Source organism: Melanostigma gelatinosum, assembly GCF_949748355.1.
Source record: "Melanostigma gelatinosum genome assembly, chromosome: 6".
Taxonomy (NCBI): domain Eukaryota; kingdom Metazoa; phylum Chordata; class Actinopteri; order Perciformes; family Zoarcidae; genus Melanostigma; species Melanostigma gelatinosum.
Window position 1 is genome coordinate 16,221,671 of NC_136639.1, and position 21,025 is coordinate 16,242,695.

The window sequence follows — 21,025 nt, forward strand, 5'->3', positions numbered from 1 at the left end:
CTGTGAGATTCCCTTGAATGTACTGCACTTAAATTACTGCAATGTTTTATTGCTGTGTGAGACTTGAGTGAAAGAGAAAAATTGGATCAGTGCAGCAGTCCTCTGGTCTTAAATTAGCATTTCTTTTGTCCATCAAATTTCAATGGTAAATTGAATTTAGTAACTGGAGAGAGGGAGTCGGAGCTTTGTTATGGGGAAATACTGGCATCAGTCTAGATTTATAAAGTGCAATTATTATGACTGTATTAACATTTTTCTCTGAGCTTACACCAAAAAAATGTAAACTACAGTTGTCAATACATTCCCAATGTACCACATCCCTAATCCCTATCCCTTTTTGTTTTGAGGTGTAAAATAAATTTCTTTAAGAATATATTCAGAAGCCACATCTTGGCTTTGAAGTCTGTCATTATTTTTTAGTGGGAAAGTTGGCCCTTGTTTCAGCAGCAGTGAGATCCGGAGCGGAGCGTGAAGTGTGCTGTAGGTCCTTTACTGTACTGTAGCGGTAAACTACTGCCATTGAGAAAACACACATCATTTTTTACATGTTAATGCTTTGGCCACCCAAAGATAAAGGACAGACAGCATTGTTGTAAAAATAAAGGATTTACACAAAAATATTGACGACAAGCAGAAATTGATGTTTTTGTTGATCATTTGCATAAAGAGACCTGTTTTTCCCTGAAGATAACTCTGACTTAGTCTTACATATGAGCCTTAAACTTTAAGCTAATGGTGTTTGTAGACATGCTACTGTCTTTGAATGCTGACAAAGATTTCAATGGAGAGAATACCAAGCCCCTTGGCTTAAATATGCACAGTAAGCCTCCTTGACATTCCAGTGAAAATTTTTCATGTTGTTTCAACAGCTTAATATCCCAGCCACACTGTGATTCCAGCATATTTTCTGTCTTGTAGAAATATTTTGACAGATTTACAGATACACCCGGTCCCTAAATCCCCTCCGTTTGGCTTCTGCATCCAAGCATTAAACCCTGTCACATGATGTTGAAGTGAAGAGGAGACACTTGAGGCAGTGGAGTTTCTGGTGTCTGGCCTTTCCCACCAGTGGAGGTCTGAGGCACCAGGCCTCTCTGCTAATGGGAATATTGGGTGACGCCTGGCTGCTGGATACTGCCAGTAGAGAGTATTCTTTCACTCAAAGGGTTGAAATCAAACCCTTTTTAAATAGCAAGGGGTTTCCTATTAGGTGCTGCGAGGAATCTCACCATTTTGAGCCAGGTTCAACTGAAGGAAACAGAGAAAAGGTGACACAAAATAAAGCATTTTTTAAAATCTTTTAGTAGAATTATTTCAGTCAATTCACATGTTTTATAAGATATACGGTGGTATTTAGATACTTTACCATCTTTGCTTTGTTGATACATTTTCTACTGTATGGGCTCCAAACTGTCGGTCTCCCTGGTCCTTCACACACATTAATGAGCTTCTGTTGATGGGATGCATCTTAGCCCTGAAACTCTGGTCCATTCCACAATTCCCGATTTGAACAATGGACGCTTAGCCCATGTTAGGATAATAGAATTAAATTTCAAATAGATTTGTGCCTGAGCTGATCCATGCGCGGCTCACTCAGCTGCAGAGGCAGAGTGGCATATGGCATGTCATTATCTAAGCCCAGCCTCCCCCTGTCCGGGGCCAACAGGGTTCAGCAGTGCTTAAACAAACTGAAGGTTAGGGCTGGCTGGCTGGCGTTGAAGGCGAGGACAGTGGGGTTTTAAAAAAAGGGAGAGAGGGGGGTGTTGCTAAATCACAGCGTCTCAGAGGGCCTCAGCACCGCACCATGGCGCCTGGGCTCAGAGGCCTGCTTTAAAAAGATGGGCTGTGTTTGATGGAGGGGATTTGTTTTCTGTTGGATTATACATGGTTGCTCCCTGCCTGGCTGAGGGGCCCCGTGCAATGTGACAGATCTCAGCAAAAGAAAGAAAGAGGGAGAGAGATACAGGGAGGGATTTGGGGTCAGCGGAGCCTCGAAGCATCAGTAATCAGGATAATTGCCATGTTGCTGGTGCTGGTTTCAGCCTCCCCTCTTTGGCTACGCGGCCTCATATTCAGATTCAAGCTCTGAGGAAATCACATTGTTCGCTGAAAGCTTTTTATTTTTGCCTCAATTTACTAAATTCTTATAAGTGAAATTTTCACTGACAAGAATTGTTCTGCTTGGAAAAATATTCTAAGTAATATTGCCCAGGAAAGGATAGATAACACCGATCAAATGAACGAGGACACTTAGAACTATAACTTATCTCGGTGGCTATACTATCGACTGTTAGCACGTTTTCAAGGGCAATGAGACGCTCTCGGGGATGGCCCGAGGCAAAGTGGAGGGGAATTGACTTATGCTGGTTGTAAATATCCCTTAGTAAATCCCAATGAGTCCATGAAGACCTTTACCCAGTGCAAAGGTCTGGTCGCATATTATGCACCTCAAACACTGCTGAGAAGGAAGCAGCGCGGACGGACTGTTCAAAGCAGGGTCAGATCTTTTACTCTCAAAACAGAGGAGATGGTAGGGATAGAGAAAATAAAGGCAGCTGCTCACTCTGTGGAGTCTTGGCGCTGCTTCTCTAACCTACAGATGACAGAGGGGGGTGGGTAGGGGGGAGGGGGGGTGACGTCCCCTCCACACCACTTTAGTCCTGTCCCCTGGCTGCCCTTGGGCCCCTGGGGCTCTCATCTCAGAGTCCTTCCCAGCATCCCTCCTCAACGTCTGCAAAAGATAAAGTCATGAGGCCAGTTATCTCTATTGGGCTCCTACCTAGCAAGAAAATACTTTAATCAATAATACAGATGGTCCTGCGGAGGCTTGTAAAGTTAACCCACCAGCCTTATAGCTGTACAGCACAGCACAGAGTTACAGCACATTGCCATCTCTATAGTGCTACTGAATAAGAAGACACCATTCAATTTAAATGTTGTATTCAGCATTTATTAAATACAAACCAAGGTACAAAACTAAATAATCAGCACAGATCACAAAATAAATCAGGATCTTTTTCCAAAGGCACAGACCCAGAGCCCTTTTCTAAAAGGCAATGCAGCAGCTCGTAATTCCAGGAGCTTACAGCTTTTTATTTCTTCAGTGTCACAACTATGTATGTTCAGCTGAAAAAGCTTATGGCCTCCAAATATTCATCTAGTTTATGCAGTGGGTATATCGCTGTATCCAATCCAAACACAAAAGTCTGGGGATTTTGCTTTATTTATTTTTCCCTGTCTCCTTTTACTGTTTGTGTGGCTCTCAGAATGTTCCTGTGGACAAACAGGGCTGTTTCCCCCCAAATGATCTCAAATGCACCAATGCTGCCAAAGTCTGAGGGTGCAGCAACCTTGAGAAAATAATATATATGGAAATGGGAAATCTATTAAGCATCTCTCTTATTGTTCTCCGTGCAGTGTTGTGTTTAAAAAAATGATTTTGTCTCCTCAGGATGAAAAAATGTGAAGAATACTTTGCTTTATTGAAAATGATAATATATGAGTCTTAGATTTCGAAACAAGAAGTCTGAATATAAAAAAGCTGTAAAATCCTTTAGTCGGGGGGGGGGGGGGGTTTCAACTTTTGAATGTGCCTACAGTCAAGCATCCCAGTGATTGCTGACCTTCTGCCCCCTCTCCACTTCCACAATCTCCCCCTAATCTCCCCACAACCATCATCTTCAATTTGCTGAAACTGCCATTGTCCCCCCCTCCATCCCAATGACCACAGTAGATATTTTGTCTGTTCCCTGCTTTTTGTCAATCTCAGGACTGAAATTTCTTTATTTTAATGTAAATAGTTGGTTTTCATTTGACCTCTCCTCTCTTGTGTATTATTGTTTGACATAAGTAAATAAAGCCGATGACTTCTATGCCTGTCTTGTTGCTGTACTCATCGGTGGCCTTCTTCTTCTCCCTCCCTTCCTGTAAACATATTCTTAAACATGTTTTAGACTCTGGGCGAGACCTTACTGTGACAAAGGTAAGCATATTAGTCTAAGGATTCACTTTGCACATCACCGCCATATGTCGGCCCCTGCAATCCTGTTGTTCACTTGACCTTTTACCTCACCTTTGCAGCAGTATCGTGTGGCATCCCTAAGGCCTCAAAGTATCTTTGGGAAACAACCCACAGTGAATAGGGAAGGTACCCTTCTGAACTGTGGGAATGATTTCCTGGATGAGGATTTAGAGAGACTACCCTTAAGCAGAAGCAAAGGCAAGCTAAGTCTCTTCACACGCAATTCACGCGACGTGGCCACGACAAGATGTCTCCAAGGCTTGGACATTGAAGTCATATAAGGGATTATCAGCTGTCTCACGTACCTGAACCAACTTTCTCACAAACCAAAGCACAGCCACTGATGTTTTTCTTTTACTGTGGCTCCCACCTTCCTAAGCCTCCTCCAAAAACCCACCAAAATGAAGAACAAACTACATAGCGCTTTAGTTCTGCATTATATTTTTATTTCATCATTAATAGTCTATATTCGAATGTCAAGCTATTAAAAAAAAATTCTTTTTTTTTAACTTTTTTTCCTTCTCTTTCTTAGGATTTTGCTTGTACAAGATGGTCTCACAATTCTCCTTCCTGAAGATAAGGTAACACAACATACACCTGATCTAAAGGTTTAACAACACAGGTACCTCCAAGAACTCCATATTGACGCTTTCTCCTCATTTCTCTCCTCACTCCCAACCTCTCCACCCACCTAAAACATCAGATAAGCCATAGACTGATGAGCCAGCCGCCTCCACCAGAGCGTGTGGTACTGGGAGACTGCACTCTGATTTCATACATGCTCGCTCAGACAGAAAAAGAGCTCTGTGGAGCAGAAATGCTTCTCTTATTAGCAAAACTCATTCACCTGCACGCCACATTGAGTCCCTGGCAATTTCAGAATAAATCACGAGAGATGCCTATGGAGGCCGGGCAGCAGGCTGACGCTCTGCCGCGGCCGTGCCCTCGCCTGTCAGTTTAGACACTCTGAATCGTTTCGGGTTCAGCAGCCCTGTTTCATCTTAGATGAACTGAAAGGTCATCTCACACGCCACCTAACCAATATGTCTCTGGCTCCTCATCTCCCAGTGCTTCCAGTGATGGCTCGTTCCGTTTAGAAATACCACACCTTGGTGAAATATTTACATCACTGGGGATTAAGGAGGGAATTTCAAGGAATTACATCAAGGAAGGAAATTAGAACTGACTTAAATCTGAAAATCTGAAACCTGCTTTTAGATCTCCTGACTTTCTGTGTTAGTCTAAAATGACCCAGTGATGATCCATCCACCTCTTTTGCAATATTAGTTCGTGAAATGTTCAGTGAGAGTGTGACCAATGTGTAGGGAGGTTTCCCTCTCTCCGCCAGGCTGTAGACCTCAGGCAGACAAGGAATGTTATACTTGACGATATCAGACAGTCTGGAGTCTTGTTTAGCGAATAGAGAATGAGTTGGCTGAAGTCCAGCCCTGTATCCGCTTGAGACTCATCAACCTAAACACATTAAAAAGCTTAACGGGCTGGACAATAGCGGAACAATTTGTACTGCCAATATCTAAGTTAGTTTACTTAAGACCTCTGGCTGAGACGGTCAACTTTCCCTTATGTGCGGTTGCTAAATGATGGCCGTTACAACTTGATCCTGCTTGGCTCTCACTTTGGTTTGTTGAGACACATTTGTGGCAGCGAGCACGCACATGCTGCAAGCAAAGTAAGCCATTTTGTTAACAGCTCACACTTCCTGTGCAAGTGTGCGGTTCCAGAGTTGCTGACAGTGACACTTGCAGGACCGAGTCCTGCCCTACTTAACAGGCTGCGGGGAGGAGGGTAGGCCAAGTTGTCAGCAGCGTAGGTGCTCACTGCTTAGATAAACCTGGAGGATTAGTGGCCCAGTTAAAGTTGGGGCAAAGAGGATTAGCCTCTTCTCTGAGGTGGTGAGAGATTCCCCGTGTCCTTCAGCACTGCCGGCCTCAGAGAGGGGAGAGAGGAGGTGAGGCCCTAGTTATCATGAGTGAGAATCACCACTGTAGCATTTTGAAGATGAAAAGCAAAGGTGAGGTGTAATTATAAACGGTGGAAAGCAGTGAAGCACTTCATAAATTGTTGCCAGCTTGTGGTTTCATCAGGAAGGCAAAACCCCATAATTACTGTCTGGCTGTTACAGCGAGGTCAACGAGGCCGGAGATAGATCCACATGAAAGAATATTTCATAAGCGGACTGCATCCTACAAACTATAACCTATTAAAGGTTATAGTGCTAATAACAGTTAGCACTGACAAATCAATATTTACAGCTATAATTGAAAAAAATACATGTATTTTTATATATTAATATATTCGTGCCCTACGGTCTCTGCAGGAGTCGACACAGCTAAGACCTGTCTGCCTGACCTGGGAGCGCCACATACGACACAACAGAGGAAGTTAGAGCTCTGCAGCCATCAGCAGGTCAGAGAAGGAACTGCAGAGAAGGAACTGCCCCATAAGGTGTAATGTATAGTGTAATGAATGTGCATTTTCTTTTAACCAAAAGAGAAAACACTGAAAATCGAGAACACATTTTTACACATGTCACATGTAATGTAGATGGTTGGCCACCAAAAGATGTCCCTACTCTTAGTAAGGTATGAAATTTAGTTTATTTCATGAAATTAATTACATAGAAATGTTGTGATATTAGTGAGATGAATGAATGAATGAAATGTAGATATTTAAAGATTTGTCCTACTAAACTATATCTCTCAAAAATCTTACATTTTCAATATTAAACTAATCTTTGTTTATGGATATTGTTTTCAGCACTTTCCCAAATGATTATTTGTCATTTAACCTTTCCTCACAAATTCATTCTGGACATTTGGTCAAATGAAAGCCTTTATGGCTGATGCTGATTAGTAGCTAATATCCTAGGATAAAATAACTCAATCTTTCAAATACTGATTACAAAATATCTTCAGAAAAAAAAGATCTCATAATTCTATGCAGGAATCATAAAACAGACTACTGTATGGTTCAGAAAATGTATTTGGTGTTTATTGTTCTTCGCAGTAATGTACAAATATAAAAACGCATCGTGTCTCTTCATAAAAGTAATGTACACACAGAGAACAATGACCCGTGACCCTCAACAGCAATGAATTAGTGAAAATTAATTGTATGCTCTATTCGCTCTTAATCATGTCATGTAGTACAAGAACACAAATACATGTATACATACAGTCGTTGCTCTATCGGGCAAGGAGCCAATTGCAATAAAAAAACACTGCAGCAAATATAGGGGAAAGCACATAATGGCAAGGCCTGAAAGTTGATTATGCAAATACCCCAGCTGCAAAGGAACAATAACTCTAAAAATTCAAAGACAAACCATAACACAGGAGGCTATTGTCTTGCATTTGCATATTTGCTTGACAACTATAACCTGCTCATCATGCCCATCTTGTTCAGAACAATGTCATTGTGTTCATACAATAATGCACACATCAGAAATTGGCATACTGGATTGTTTCCAATCAAATGAAAGCTGCGCTGCCTGAGCTAGTGCGAAAACTAGCTGAGACTTTGAAACTATTTGATTAATACCGTTTAGAAAATTGAGCAAAATAAACTTTATAAAATACATATATCCTGTTTCGATACACCGAAACCACATAAGCTGAATAATAAACAATTAAAATGACCACATACAATATCATCTCATATAGGGACCTCTAAAATGTAAAGCAAGCAAATAAAAGCAAACATTCTTTTCTATAAGCCTGTCAATATGTATTGCAATGACTTCTTGAAGCAGTACCTCCGATTGTGATGATGTCTGTAGATGGCATTTCTATCACAGCGTTTGTTTAGACTGCTCGTACAATAATACAGTAAGTATGCTTCTGCTAGCTATTAAAAAACCCATGATTCTGTTTTCCATAAGATTACAATGAGACTGGAAATGCTGACATATTTTGACTTTCTTGAATCCCTGAGTTATCAGCCACTGATGTCTGCAATGCAGATGTACAGTACATGTTTATTATAAGTTCTCTATTCTTCTGTGACAAGTTTAAAACACATTACAGCTAACGGTGTCCATACTGTTTTTCTTTTTCTTTCATCTCATTTTGATGTTTTTAACTTCATCTGGTGTTTTTCGGGTCACTGATTCTTTAAGACATTGTACATCCAGTGTTTCCGTGTGCCCAGTCCTCTGTCCTATTACACTGACTTACTGTAATATTTACTATACTTTTTCTGAACAAAATGCAAATAAAATCTGTGCAAATTCGTAGTTATTGGCCAAATCCTCTCCTGCAAAGTGATCTCACTGGTGCTGATGGCTCTCAGCTGTCTCTTTACAACAAGGGCTGCACTAGTCTTCTGCAGGCGTCAGTGCCTGGGCGTCAGCGGCTCCATCTCTATCGCCAGATCACGAGGACGCGGCCCCTTACTTAACTCCACCGCCCGCGGAACCACTGTGGACCAGCGGTCTGGAGGGGAATAGAAAGAAGGATTTTCTTTGATCTTTATGAATAAGTTAGTGTGTGCTCCACATGAATATATACTTATTTGTCGATGCATTTATTCATGAGAGCACAGTGAGAATCTCACCTCTCCGCAAGGTTCTGACACTCTGCTGCAACCCGTTGGCTTGGCAGGTCTCATTCTTGCCTGGATCCTCGTTGATTATTGCCAGGTTCTGATTCCAGTGGCACCAGTTCACCTCATCCACCCTGATATAACGAGACACCATTGGGATTGACACTTTTCTTTGAAGTGGGATTGGCGCTGCTGAGTGACTGTGATTGTGAGTCATGCATAATACCTGAAGCACCAGCGTCGGTCAGGTGTGCCATCCCAGTTCTTCCCCACAGTCACCCGCTCCCCGGCTCGAAAAGACCTGCGAAGGCAGACTGGGAAAGAGCGCTCGATGTCCAAGATGGTCGTTGCCCACTGTGAATAAACATTATGTTTAATTAGAGTCGCCTATTAAAGCCACTCGAATAACATAAAAATATTTTCATCTACTTGTGTTTTTTTGTAGTTGGCTATACACAGCATGCTAACATGCTACACTGAGATGGTACCATGGAAATATTAGATCTGCTGACATCTGCATGTTAGCTCTGTCCTTATGAGCAAGTTAGCATGCGGATGTTACAGTACAGCCTCACAGAGCCGCTAGCTTGGCGGCAGGAAAGTGACATTTTTCATAAGTAAGTGCCACAAACTGAATTTGTGTTTGAGTGGACCACATATCTCAGAGGTGAATATCACAAAACCTGCCAAAAACAAATCAAAACTATCTGGATGGCGAGATACCAGAGGAGGGAATGAGACAGTATGTGTTTCCATAATTTGGGGGAACTGACCCTTTAAAACACTGCTCACCTGAAGCTTCCAGATCTTCTTGCTCTCTTTCGACACCTGTCCCACCGTCTCCCCCATCAACGCGATCAACATGTTTAGCAGCAGGACAAAAGTGAGGATGATGTAGGTAACCAACAGGATGAGGAAAACCGCAGGATACTGTGCACCGTGAATCATGTCCAGTTCTCCCATCCCAATGGTGAGCTTGAAGAGGTCCAGTAGGAAAGCACCGAAGGTATCTGGGTCCCTGCAGTTGGGGTAGGTGGGACAGCCCCCCTCACACTCTGTGCCCGGTGGAGGACACATTGTCAGCAGGGACACCAGGGCTATGGGGGTAGGAAAAGGAGGTTGGGTTATGTTTCAGTGAGCACTTAAAGAAACAGTTCAATATTTTGGGAAATGTTTGCTCTCTTGCCTAAAGTTAAATTAGGAGATCAATGCCACTCTCATGTCTGTACGTTAAATATGAAGCTGCTGGCTGTAGCTTCATATATGTTAATAGACAGAGTGTGATTGATATAAAAGTCAATATATCCCTATTAGTAATGCTGACATACAGCTGTAAAGTTACCATAAGCCTACCTGACCAGTGCTTGAAGTGGAAAAGAAGTGTCAGTACTCTCCTTATTCACATGTTGGGGTGTGTATCAGCAAATCTTTCTATTTATTTATCGTTTCTTTAAGCATGTTAGTCAGTAGTGATTTAATTGTTATACTTGGGCTATGCATCTTCTATTGTAATACTCCACCTAAAACACTAACAGGTTAAGGTGCTGTGTTTGTATATTCACCCATAGTGTTGAAACTCTCCTGTGTTATGTGTAGCCCTTAGTATCACTCTATAACATTGTATACAATGCCTGCAGCCTGAAGTCAACACCTGCCAGCCAGACAGGGAGTGAGCTAATCATTCAGGTTTTAGGAGCAGTGTCCCAATCAGGATGCTCGTATATTATTATTATATTAGATTCTGAATTTCTACAGTGAATAAAAGACACTAGGAGCTATTGGGATGGGAAAATTGAAAACTATACAATTGTATATAATCTTGGACCACAATCATTACTATAGATAGTGCCCCAAAGGTTTAAGACAAAACTAACTTTATAATAATTTATTTTTTAATTATTTACACATGTCACAGCATTCGTCTGAACATTTTATTCTTCTGGCAATGTTTGCCCTGTAAAATGTGTTCAGATGCCCTCAACATTGTTTTTTGTGTTCTTACAGCTTACGGCGCAAATACGGTGCGCAAGAAAAAGTCCCGGTATGCCAAAGAGTAATCTGTATTAGTGCCGGTACTGTGTATCGGTGAGTACTGGCCCACTTCGAGCACTGTACCTGATGCATATCCAATCATGAAGAGCACGTACACCAGCAGAAATCTGAAAAGGTCTTTAAAAAGAATCTGTGAACCAAAAAAACAAAAACAAAGAGTGGTAAGACACATGGGTGGTGATATTTAAGGATAATTCATTTCCATGAGTTAATTTCCTCCATTATCTAACCTTCTGTATCATGATACTGTAGGTGCCAGTGAGCTTCAGGCCTCTGGTGAAGTAAAGAGTGTTCATCCAGCCCAGGACAAGTGCAAACACCATCACAGACACATAGGCCTTGATGCCAGACAGGTAGAGAGCAGCTGTGACTACAATCAGTACAGAGTAGATGAAGCTAGAGAGGACAGAGAGGAGGTTTGTCAAGGAACCGATTCCAATGCTAAAGTCTGTGATTCTGAAGCAATACATGAAGGCAGGAAGACGTAATTGCTGGCACTTTTTTACAGAATGTGGAAATCACAGCCAGGCTGCTAATTACTTAAATCACCACGGTTCAGAGAGGTGCTCGACATGCTCTGCTCTGTATTTAGAAGTAAAGATGTAAACTATAGAACATGCCAGGGAGGACGTTGAGAAATGAATTAGATGACTCAATTTAGAGGATGCAAAATGTGCCTCGAGTGAAAGTCGGCAGAGGTGAGGAAGAGGGGGAGCGAGGACGGCAGATGTAAACTTACTAAAGCAGTTGAAAGGATCCATCCATAAATAAAGACTTCACCCCGGGGCACTTCTTCATGAAGAGGTCCTTAATCTGCAAAGAACAGGAGAGACATTTCCATAATGACAACAACACTTTCCTTACAGTTTTGAGTTTGATGCAAGAGACTTGGAGACAGCAGTGAGCAACCAATGATGGAAGCATAAGAAGGCGTCGTAGTGTATTGACTCACATTGGTGAGGAAGAAGAAGATTCCTGATGCCAAGGTGACAATCTCTCCTGCCATACGAAGGTAGTCAGAGGACGTTGTGTAAGGGTACGGAGGCTGGAAGGACGAGACTAATCAATCAACTCAGTCTGAAAGTTTAAGCAATACAACGTACAAAACACATCATATCAGTTGATAAGACAGTGAGTTCAAGGATTAGTTGAAGAGAGTTGGAAGAGAAAATTGTTATCTTTCCAACATCCGGTATGCGTTATACGGGGGCCCAGAGACCCCTTGATTGACACTTGAGACCCCCTAAAAGCTTCAACAGCAAGATTTTGGGAGGTCTCCAGCAGAATTGGTCAATTGCAATTGTCACTAATATCTTTTAAGAGCTTACTTTGTCCTGCAGCATTCATTATTCATACTGCAAAGCATTTCACAAATATGAATACTAAAAAATGATTGTGTTGGTGTTTCCTCATATATTGCCATCGGACAACCGGCTGTTTCTGGTCTGCTCTGGAATGACACATGAACATTTCTATGTACAGACAGTATTAAGCTATCTGATGTACAGCGCATGTAGTCTACATATACTGTACACATATATAAGCTGTTGTAATAGATATGTTCATTTGGTGTCCTGACAATTCAATGCTGTATGGGAACATCTGACAATTTCAATCATGAAGCATTGATCTGTTTGTATGAGACAACATTTTCAGGAGTTTCACACCCACCGTTCCCTGCGTTGGGTGGTAATGAGCCACTAGGGTGAAGATGATCATGGTGATGAGGTAGGAAACCACGCTGATATAAAAGGTGACTGCAGCAAACTTCTGCCATTTGGCCCTCAACAGCTCATTGATGGGCTCCACTGCCAGCATCTCATGTCGGTTCTGACAACAGGACCAGAAACATGACATTGATATAGTGTTACAATAACACACACAATTCTTTCATCACACTCAAGCTTTTGATGCACCCGTACATGTTGTATGCTACGCCTGGTGTCTTGTTGCTCTTAATACTCTGATGTTGAGAGAAACAATATTTGACTTCAGCTGTGTATTTTTTACAGTTGGAATAAAAGCATGAACTTGAGCTTAATATTGTTATTCACCTCATTGCGGCTGGTGTAGACCAGGATTTCCAGCACAGACGGTTCCTCTCCACATGTATCCAGTGAAGACAGATCGTAGAGGGAGGAGTACACTGGCCCATAAGCCCAGTCCTTAAACTTGCGTGACAGTTGACGAACTTCCTCATCTTTGATCTCACGTCGGATAATGTGCTGAAAAACCTGTAGGAATACAGAGAAACTGACCTTCTGACCTTTGACTTCAAAATAGTATGGCCTGTAGAATTGCCATAGTGAAAACGTATTTTACAACACTGATCCTGCTTGACACACTGCTGTATCGTTATCCCTACCCCGATCTTGCCCAGTTTGGCAGCCATCATGAGGGGGGACATGCCATCGCTGTTGAACACCGTCTCCAGGTTGCAGTCTGGGTAGAGCTTGGCACTCTTGATTAGCAGCACGTCGTACATCTTTGTGAGGAAACGCGTGTTGTCCTTGGTGTTGTCCGCAATGTGCACCAGAGCGTGCAACACCGTGTTTCCACGTGAATCCTGGCGCCGCAGGTCGGCCTTCTTGTGTGGATTCTCAGTCAGGTAGTGCACTATGTCAGGCTGGTTGGTGCATGCAGCCAGTGAGAGAGGCAGCTCACCTAGGCAAAGAGAAAGAGAGAGACTAACTTCATACTGAATTCTCAGGAGATTAAATGAACTGTATTTCAGAAAACAAATAAGCAAATCAACAGGATGGTTAATTAAGAAGTGTAGCTGACGTGTGTATGTTTTTTGCAAAGCATACTAAGCACGGATCAAAGATCTGACTTAAATCCCCGCTATGAAAACAGTACAATTAGCAGTTGTTTGAGGGAGGGGCGCAATGGGGCCAGAGTGCCAAAAGCAGCTGCTGAAAATGAGCTGTTGCCATGGGTGACAGATTACTTTGTCACCTCACATAGAGACGCTCCTCTTCATGGATTTGCACGGGTGCATGCAGAGTGTTAGCGTGAGTCTAAATCCCATTAGCCCTCAGTCCTGCCAGGTTCCTGTTCACCTCACTGCAAAGCTCCGCAGCAAATTACTCACACTGTGTCCGGACACGCTGGGATTTGGGAATGGCAACCGTGCTAAGTGCAAAATAGAAATCATCTCCTCTGTGATGAGTGAGAAATATAATGCATGAATGTCATCAAACAAACAATTTTTTAAAATTGGTTTTGGGGAAAAAATAAAACATAATTCAAAACAAGATATTGTTCTTTCAGGGTTTTAGGAGAGTAAGTGTTATAGCTGCGATAATTATCTTCTGAAGGCTAAAAAGGACACAAAGCAGGGTACCGCATCCGGTGATATGGAAGGTTGTGCCTGAACAGACACCGCAGAGGGCAGTGTTGAGTTTACTTTACAGGCTGTGATGTATTTTTCCTCTCTTACAGGTCAGTGAAGTCCTGCCCAGGGGAGGGTCGGCAGAGGATGTGGACTTTTCTTCACTGTAGAACACTGACACCTTTCACTGAACAACCCCTTGAACATTTGCCATAATGCTCGTCTTTTCACGTGTTTTTGGAGCACGACTAATGACGGTCTCTCGTACGATACTTCAGAAAACAAACTGTGTTTGTTCAGCCAAAACCTGCCACGTTAAGAAAGGGGTGGGGTCTTATGTCACGTCATTTCTCCATGTTACCAGAGGTTTCCTTGCAAGGACCATGTACCAGCTATTTTATCTTGGCAGTAAAAGACAGACTAACCACTTGTGAGTAAAGCAGTGGAAACTAAAAGAGTGACCAGCGAAGTCATTTAAACCACATCATTACCATCATATGAAGCAGAAAACACAGTAACGGCTCTCCAGACATCTTTCTGTGACCATCTGCCCTCAGTGTTTTATCACTTAGGATAGATTAAATGTTTGCTGAAAACAGAAATTCAGAAGCACAATGAACTCTTTTGTTTCCACACTAGATTTCTGTGCTGACAAAGGTCCCTACCAAAGTAGAAGTAGCCCCCCTCGTCCCTGGGCTGGAAGAAGCGTCCCCTCGCCTGGGCGTGAACATCCGCTCCGTGCTCCACCATGAGCTCCACATACTGCTTACAGCGTCGCTCTATAGCAATGTGGAGAGCCGTCTGGCCTGACAATGCAAAAAAACACAATAATAGTGAAACATTTGAACTATTATTGGTATTCAAGGGCTGTTTGGTGTGCTGTGTTCAATCTAATAAATATCAGCTGAAAGAATGATGTTCTCCAAGAGATTATTACTATTCGGTAATTGTTAGCAAAAGAAAGGTCGATAAAAACTGACTAAAAGCAACGAGGGCCTCGGGCCATTTATGTGCAGGTTGTATTTATGGGGGTTTAAAAAAGCCTGTATGTTGTCACATAAAAAGTGTTTCCTGTATGACGCAAAAGAACAGAAGAACAGTCAACCTGACTTCCATACCAGTGAAAAGTACAGAGATAAAGACACAATTTAAATCATGGAGAAACTCAGGAAGAGCAACGCCAGATTTTGAGTTGAAACCTATTTTTTGCAAAGGGTGAAAGGCTGCCTTCACTGTTTCGTCAAAACAATGTAAGAGATGAAGGCCAAACAAATGAGGCCTGGGCCATTTGGAAGGGACTGTATTTCAGTTGGGCAGCTGTAGATAGTCGCTGTAAACATACGTAACTTAAATACTGCCCTTCCCCCTTAATGGGGCCTCAACACCAGCCAGGCAAGCGACAGTAACTCAACAACTTCTTAGAATTACAAATCACTTTTATGTAACTGACCGTTATCATTGTGTTGTGTCCATACCTCTGTAGTAGACGTCCCTGAAGGGCGTATTTAAGAACTCTCTGAGGTTCCCGGTCTTCTCCGCTATGTCCACCAGCAGTGGGATGGTGGCGTTCTGCCCACCGTACAGGTTCAGCAGGGCTTTAGGCAGACACGTCTTACCCGTGGACAGCTCTGGTGGAATAATGAAATGAACACTGAAGATTTGTATTGAAGTGCACCTTCATCAACATTACCAATCCTGTTCCAAATATGTTTGAATTACTGGATGTTATTCAACACCATCAACTACATAAAAGTGGATATTGTTGGAATGTATTTTTCAGAGAATTGAATTGTTCATATTTAGGTTTGTTTGGTCAAATTTGCGTTTTGCACTACGAATGGCAGAAACTTTGCATTTCAACCATTTATCCAGTAGTTTATGATTTAAATTGTTCATCCCTAAAGTTTAGCTACTTGATTTTATCCATTCATTCATTATGTTACGGTATTTTTACATTTACGTTGAGCTAGTTATCTCAACAGTTCATCCATTTCATTTAGCTAACAATTTTAACAATTTATGAAATGCTTTGAGCTATACCTTTCACCATTCAGGTATTACTTTTAGGTCCAGTAGCTGTTAAGATGTCTCCACTTACTTGCTTAAGTTAAATCATTTCTCTTAATAGCATCACGTGGTGGTAAGGTGTTTCAGCTGAGGATATGCATTTTTTAAATCAAATCGTAATTCCTTATTTTAAGTTATAATTATTTGTACTCTAATATCTTTCCACATACCAACTGGCAACTGCAGACGTACCCCCTTGAATAGAAGGACTCCTGGTTAGGAATCTACTGTCATTTAAAAGGTGACCTCCTGGTGTGTTGCTCTAACTGTACTGGGAACCAGTAGGTTACATAATGACAGAAACAGAGTTTTGGGAATTAAAATACGGGTCAAGAAAGCGCTTGACTATTTTTAAAACACTGTAAAGCCCTGTTCAACTATCTGAAGGAGATGACAGTTTGCTGTGATTTCTCTCTGCTCCTTGTTATAAGCCTGACACAACTTCTTAGACATACACAGGAAGCTTTCCTTGGGCCTGCCTCCAGCAGCACAGAGACTCAACTCCACCTTTTCCCTCTCACATCCTTGAAGCCAAAAACAATAGAGAGGAAGGAGCAGGGGAATACAAAGGGGCAAAGGTAAAACAATCACTGGATACAACTGAGTTTCTGCTTTAGAGCAAAGGAAGAGCCAATTATTATTATGTGTCATCTGTATCACAAAATGCCCCCCGTGTGCAAACACAAACCCATTTTCTTCCTTTGCAGTCTAGTGTAGTTGTAGTTAAGTTTCAGTGGTTGGCTTAGACTGGCAAGAAAAGCCGTACAGATATCTGATGCAAGTACCGGTAACAACAGTCTCACCTCTGAACTCCTCATCAGTTAACCTCTTTTCGTGACTTTGCAGGTACTCCAACAGGCCCTCGAGGGCCCCGGGGTCTGCATGTGACACGGCGTCGAAGAGGAGAGAGCGGTTGAATATTTTCATTACTTTCGGTGGGTCTGAGCTTTGACCATCGTCACAGGATGTCTCAGTTTTACTAAGGAGACACAGACACATGACATCACACATTCACTGTAAGATCCCCTTTGAATATGAATTATTTTTTACATTTCATTCACATAGAATTAAGAATTGAATGGGTGTTTGATGCACAAACCATCTTTTAGGCAATCATCCACACCCTCGAGTGCTTCAGTAAATAGACCTCTGTGTTTATTGGACAGGTTGGGCAGCCTAAATATTACCTCAACGGCTGCAGAGCGACCAACAGCATGCTCTCTGTTAGCTCGGTGAATGGGCTGAATGAGGAACTTCTTGGTCCAGTGTGTGTGTGTGTGTGTGTGTGTGTGTGTGTGTGTGTGTGTGTGTGTGTGTGTGTGTGTGTGTGTGTGTGTGTGTGTGAGTGTGTGTGTGTGTGTGTGTGTGTGTGTGTGTGTACGTACTTCCTCATGTGGCACACCTCTGTCTACAGAGTGGCATTTGTAGGTTCTCATTTTCATGACAACATTTTTCCACACCAGCAGTCCAAGTTCACTGCTGTTAAACTAGAAACCCCCCAACTAAACTAAAAGGTCTTGAGGAACACATGATTGTTAAATCCTAACACACGTGAATTGTAGTTTAGAGACAGCGAGGCCCTTCTCACCCTCTTGGGAGCTTCTTCCTGCGTCGCTTCTGGTTGCTGGTGTTCCTGCAGGTACCATAGTCAAAGAGCGAGTCCATGGGTGCTTTCTTGGGACCTGGAACCACATTTGACTCGTATATGGTGGATTCCAATAGGTCCATAGGGGTTGAAATGCCCTTCTTGAAAGCACCCTGGAACTTCATCCGCAGGTTCTGTCTGCTCTCCGCCGGCTGGCCGGGCTGAACCAGCTCCGGGGCTGAATCGTGACTCGTGTCTTGAGTTGACGGGGAGCCATCCTCATTCTCAAACAGGTGAGAGAGCTCAGACAGGGCTGCATCGCTCTCAGGTTGAGCGGCCCCGCCCTCACCTGAGTCCACAGAGGCTCTGGCAGGAACAGAAACGAGGGTGTCGGCCTTGGACAAAGCAAGGTGGCACCTTCTGAGGAGAGCAGAACGGCCCTGGAAGTATCATAGAGGTGTAACAATTATGTTAAATGCATTTCCTTCCTCATAAAACATCTGCAAGGTCAATTTTGACATTCATGTTTCCTAGCTAACAGTCTTCTTCCCTGCCTTTGTCGGCACATTGCGGCATATCTTGGCGTGTTGCAGCCACATGTGTATCAGTGGTATAGTGGAACACCAATGGTACGCAAGTGCACAAAACAGGGACCCTGATAGAAGAACAACTTCATAGCGCGTCTCAAGGTAAAAATAAATAAATAACAGGGAGCCTTTAATCGCTTCAAATTCAATCAGACTATGATCGTGTGAAATAGGAACGTTTCACTTCCTATATATTTCATAACGCCGAAACTGTCAGCTTAAAACATTTGGCTAAGGGAACTTCTGTCATTTCCAGCAATTAGGCGTAGATTTAGGCTCGGGTACTTTTCATTTATATAACTTGTATCTTGTCTTTTATCAGTTGAATGTTTTTCTTGCTTATTTGAGCAGTATAAGCAGTTTTTTTTGTTTGTTTTAAAGTGGACAACTAACTGCATTTAGACTATTTCCAAAGGAACCCTGGAAATTCCCACTTTTGAAGCTTGAAGCAAATTTGGCATTTAACCCCTCTGTACCTCATTCATCCCTTTTATCACAATGGTGTGCCAAAATCCTCTTCAGGGGCAACTGGAAATGATGCTGAAGCATGTGGGTGTCCTGTAGAAACAAAAAAGAGTCACACAAAAATAATCTGTAGGTCCTAAGTGTCATAAAGAGCTGTTGGAATATATGAGAAGAAGGTGAAGGGGACTGGTGCCAACATCAATAACTTGGCTGTGAGTCCGGCCCGTCATCGGTCATGAGGATATATTTTCTCTTGCAGGCAGAATCACACCACAATACTCATTACAACTCAGCACACACACACACTTTACTGCATTGTGCTATCACAACCGAATTTAGAAAAACATGAACATCCTCACTTGTTCCCCCTGAGGCTTCCTTTCAAATCATATGCTTTCCTGAGATTGTTCATGACTTTGACAACCTATATACGCCAGACTGTGCTGCAAAGGAGCAACACAAACAGGGGAGCTGGGGTCCCACTAAGGGGGAGCCATGACGCACGTCCCTGTCTGACACACAGGGGAGTACCATACCTTTACACCTCAACAGGCTTTTGATTGTCAAAAGACGGAGGAACAAAGAGAGGCTGTCCTTGATCAACTATTATAACAGACTAAGAGAAAAGGATTTAATCGTTATAGGTGGAGGTGTCTGATGGCAAAGGACCCGCTGAGTATTAAAACTGAAATGAAATAACACAAAGTAGACCCAAAGCTCACATTACCCATTGGAAATCCACTTGAGAACATTTCTAAATGTGGGTGACTCTATAATGTAGCCTCAGAGATGTGGGACTTCCTGCTCACTGTCACTGATGTGATATTATCCAGAGCAGGATGTCCACATCATGGCCGCTTATGTGTCAAATCACACAAAACAGAGTTAAAATATTAAATATATCAAAACACATGAGGAATCATTAAGAGTCGACTGTCTCTCAAACAAGGTCTTGATAATTAAAATACGGAGTTCAGTTGAATATGTTTTCCTTAACACATACTAATGTATGAGATTGCCTTCATAGGCTGATGAATAACGATTAGAGGTGTGACTTACCTTTATCTAATCTGTTGGTTTTAGTTTGAGTTTCTTGAGAAATAAACGAGTCCGCAGCTCTTTTCCCCCGTTTGAGACGTATTTTCTCTCTGTGGTGTTTGAGCGCTCCTCTGTTGCCTCCTTAGGTTTACACAAAACGCTTTGACTAAATCACAGTATCTACTATGAAGGCATAGTATGCTTTGAGCGCGAGGGGCGTCCCCTAGCGCGCGACTAATATCACTGCTCTTCTGCTCGCGAAACTTTCACCTGCTCGCGAGCGAGTAGATTTTCTTTTTGACACTAAGTGGGCGGTCCCAGTCACCATTGCATAACTAAATTGAATTGGTTACAATCCTCGTTTTTGGATTTTGCCGGATATCACGTTAACACAGACGGTAAAGAGGTGGTTTCTAATCTACCACTAAACACTACTCCACTACAACTCAGTCTGACAGGTTTTATAAACGTTTAGACTGTAGAGGCTGATGAAATACAAAGTATGTTAATAGCATTTTGAAATGCAATAATTAAAAATGTGTTTCTCTTGTAAATAAACTGGAGTCAAGTTGCAAAGATTGATTTGAATTCACTCCATTATATTACAGACAATATGTGTTTGATAGTCAAACCTCTTGTGACAAACAGCTCAAATAAACTCTTTGATCTTAATTGCTAAAAACATGATATGATCATATTTAATCATTGAACCACTGTTTGTATTAACTCTTTGCCAAGTGAGTTCCCAAACTTAAATCACTGACAAGTAATTAGTGGATGAAAAATGATTCTGATCCTTCACTGCAGTAAACGTACTAATACCAAACTGATGAAACAACAATCCACTACGAGTAAAATACCTGCACTCAAAACCTTAGTGAAGTATGTTATTATCAGCAAAATGTACTTTAAGTATCGAAAGTAAAAGTAGCTGTGCAGTAAAATGTACCTTGTCAGTGTTTTACTGTTACCTGTATATCTGATGTTTTAGAATATATATATATATTGCGGCATTAACGTGTATGCTGCATGTTTTTAACTCCTTTATATACTGTTGGTTAGTTTAATCTACAGCAATGTATCATTCTATAAGAGCATCATATGTGTGTAGTGTCAGTACATTATTTACCTCTGAGATGTAGTCGAGTAAAAATGTATCATATATTACTTTAAGTAAAACAAACTTTTTTCTTTGAGTCTGTGTACAATTTTAACCGAAGAGTGGTGAGACCGACAAAGGGATTATGAAGAGCCATACACAAAAGAACAAGAATAACCCCTGTTCTGATTATGGCATAATATACTATGACTTT

General features: G+C 42.0%; 1 protein-coding gene across 2 annotated transcripts; it reads right to left on the minus strand.

The window, feature by feature from the left end:
* Window positions 1-7,012: 7,012 nt before the first annotated feature.
* On the minus strand, window positions 7,013-19,871 carry trpv4 (transient receptor potential cation channel, subfamily V, member 4). 2 transcript variants are annotated; one of them, XM_079270847.1, is made up of 17 exons: window positions 19,734-19,871; window positions 18,686-18,767; window positions 17,626-18,062; window positions 16,841-17,016; window positions 15,446-15,598; window positions 14,636-14,776; window positions 13,002-13,300; window positions 12,691-12,870; window positions 12,308-12,466; window positions 11,589-11,681; window positions 11,376-11,449; window positions 10,867-11,032; window positions 10,700-10,766; window positions 9,377-9,681; window positions 8,811-8,938; window positions 8,597-8,718; window positions 7,013-8,475 (listed from the first exon to the last, which is right to left on the minus strand). In XM_079270847.1, the coding sequence occupies exons 2-17, from the start codon at window positions 18,692-18,694 to the stop codon at window positions 8,375-8,377; spliced, it is 2,610 nt and encodes an 869-aa protein (XP_079126973.1). In that variant the 5' UTR covers window positions 18,695-18,767; window positions 19,734-19,871; the 3' UTR covers window positions 7,013-8,374. The 2 variants fall into 2 exon arrangements, with proteins under 2 accessions (XP_079126973.1, XP_079126974.1); XM_079270848.1 differs by lacking the exon at window positions 19,734-19,871 and adding an exon at window positions 18,872-18,926.
* Between the last annotated feature and the right edge of the window lie 1,154 nt (window positions 19,872-21,025).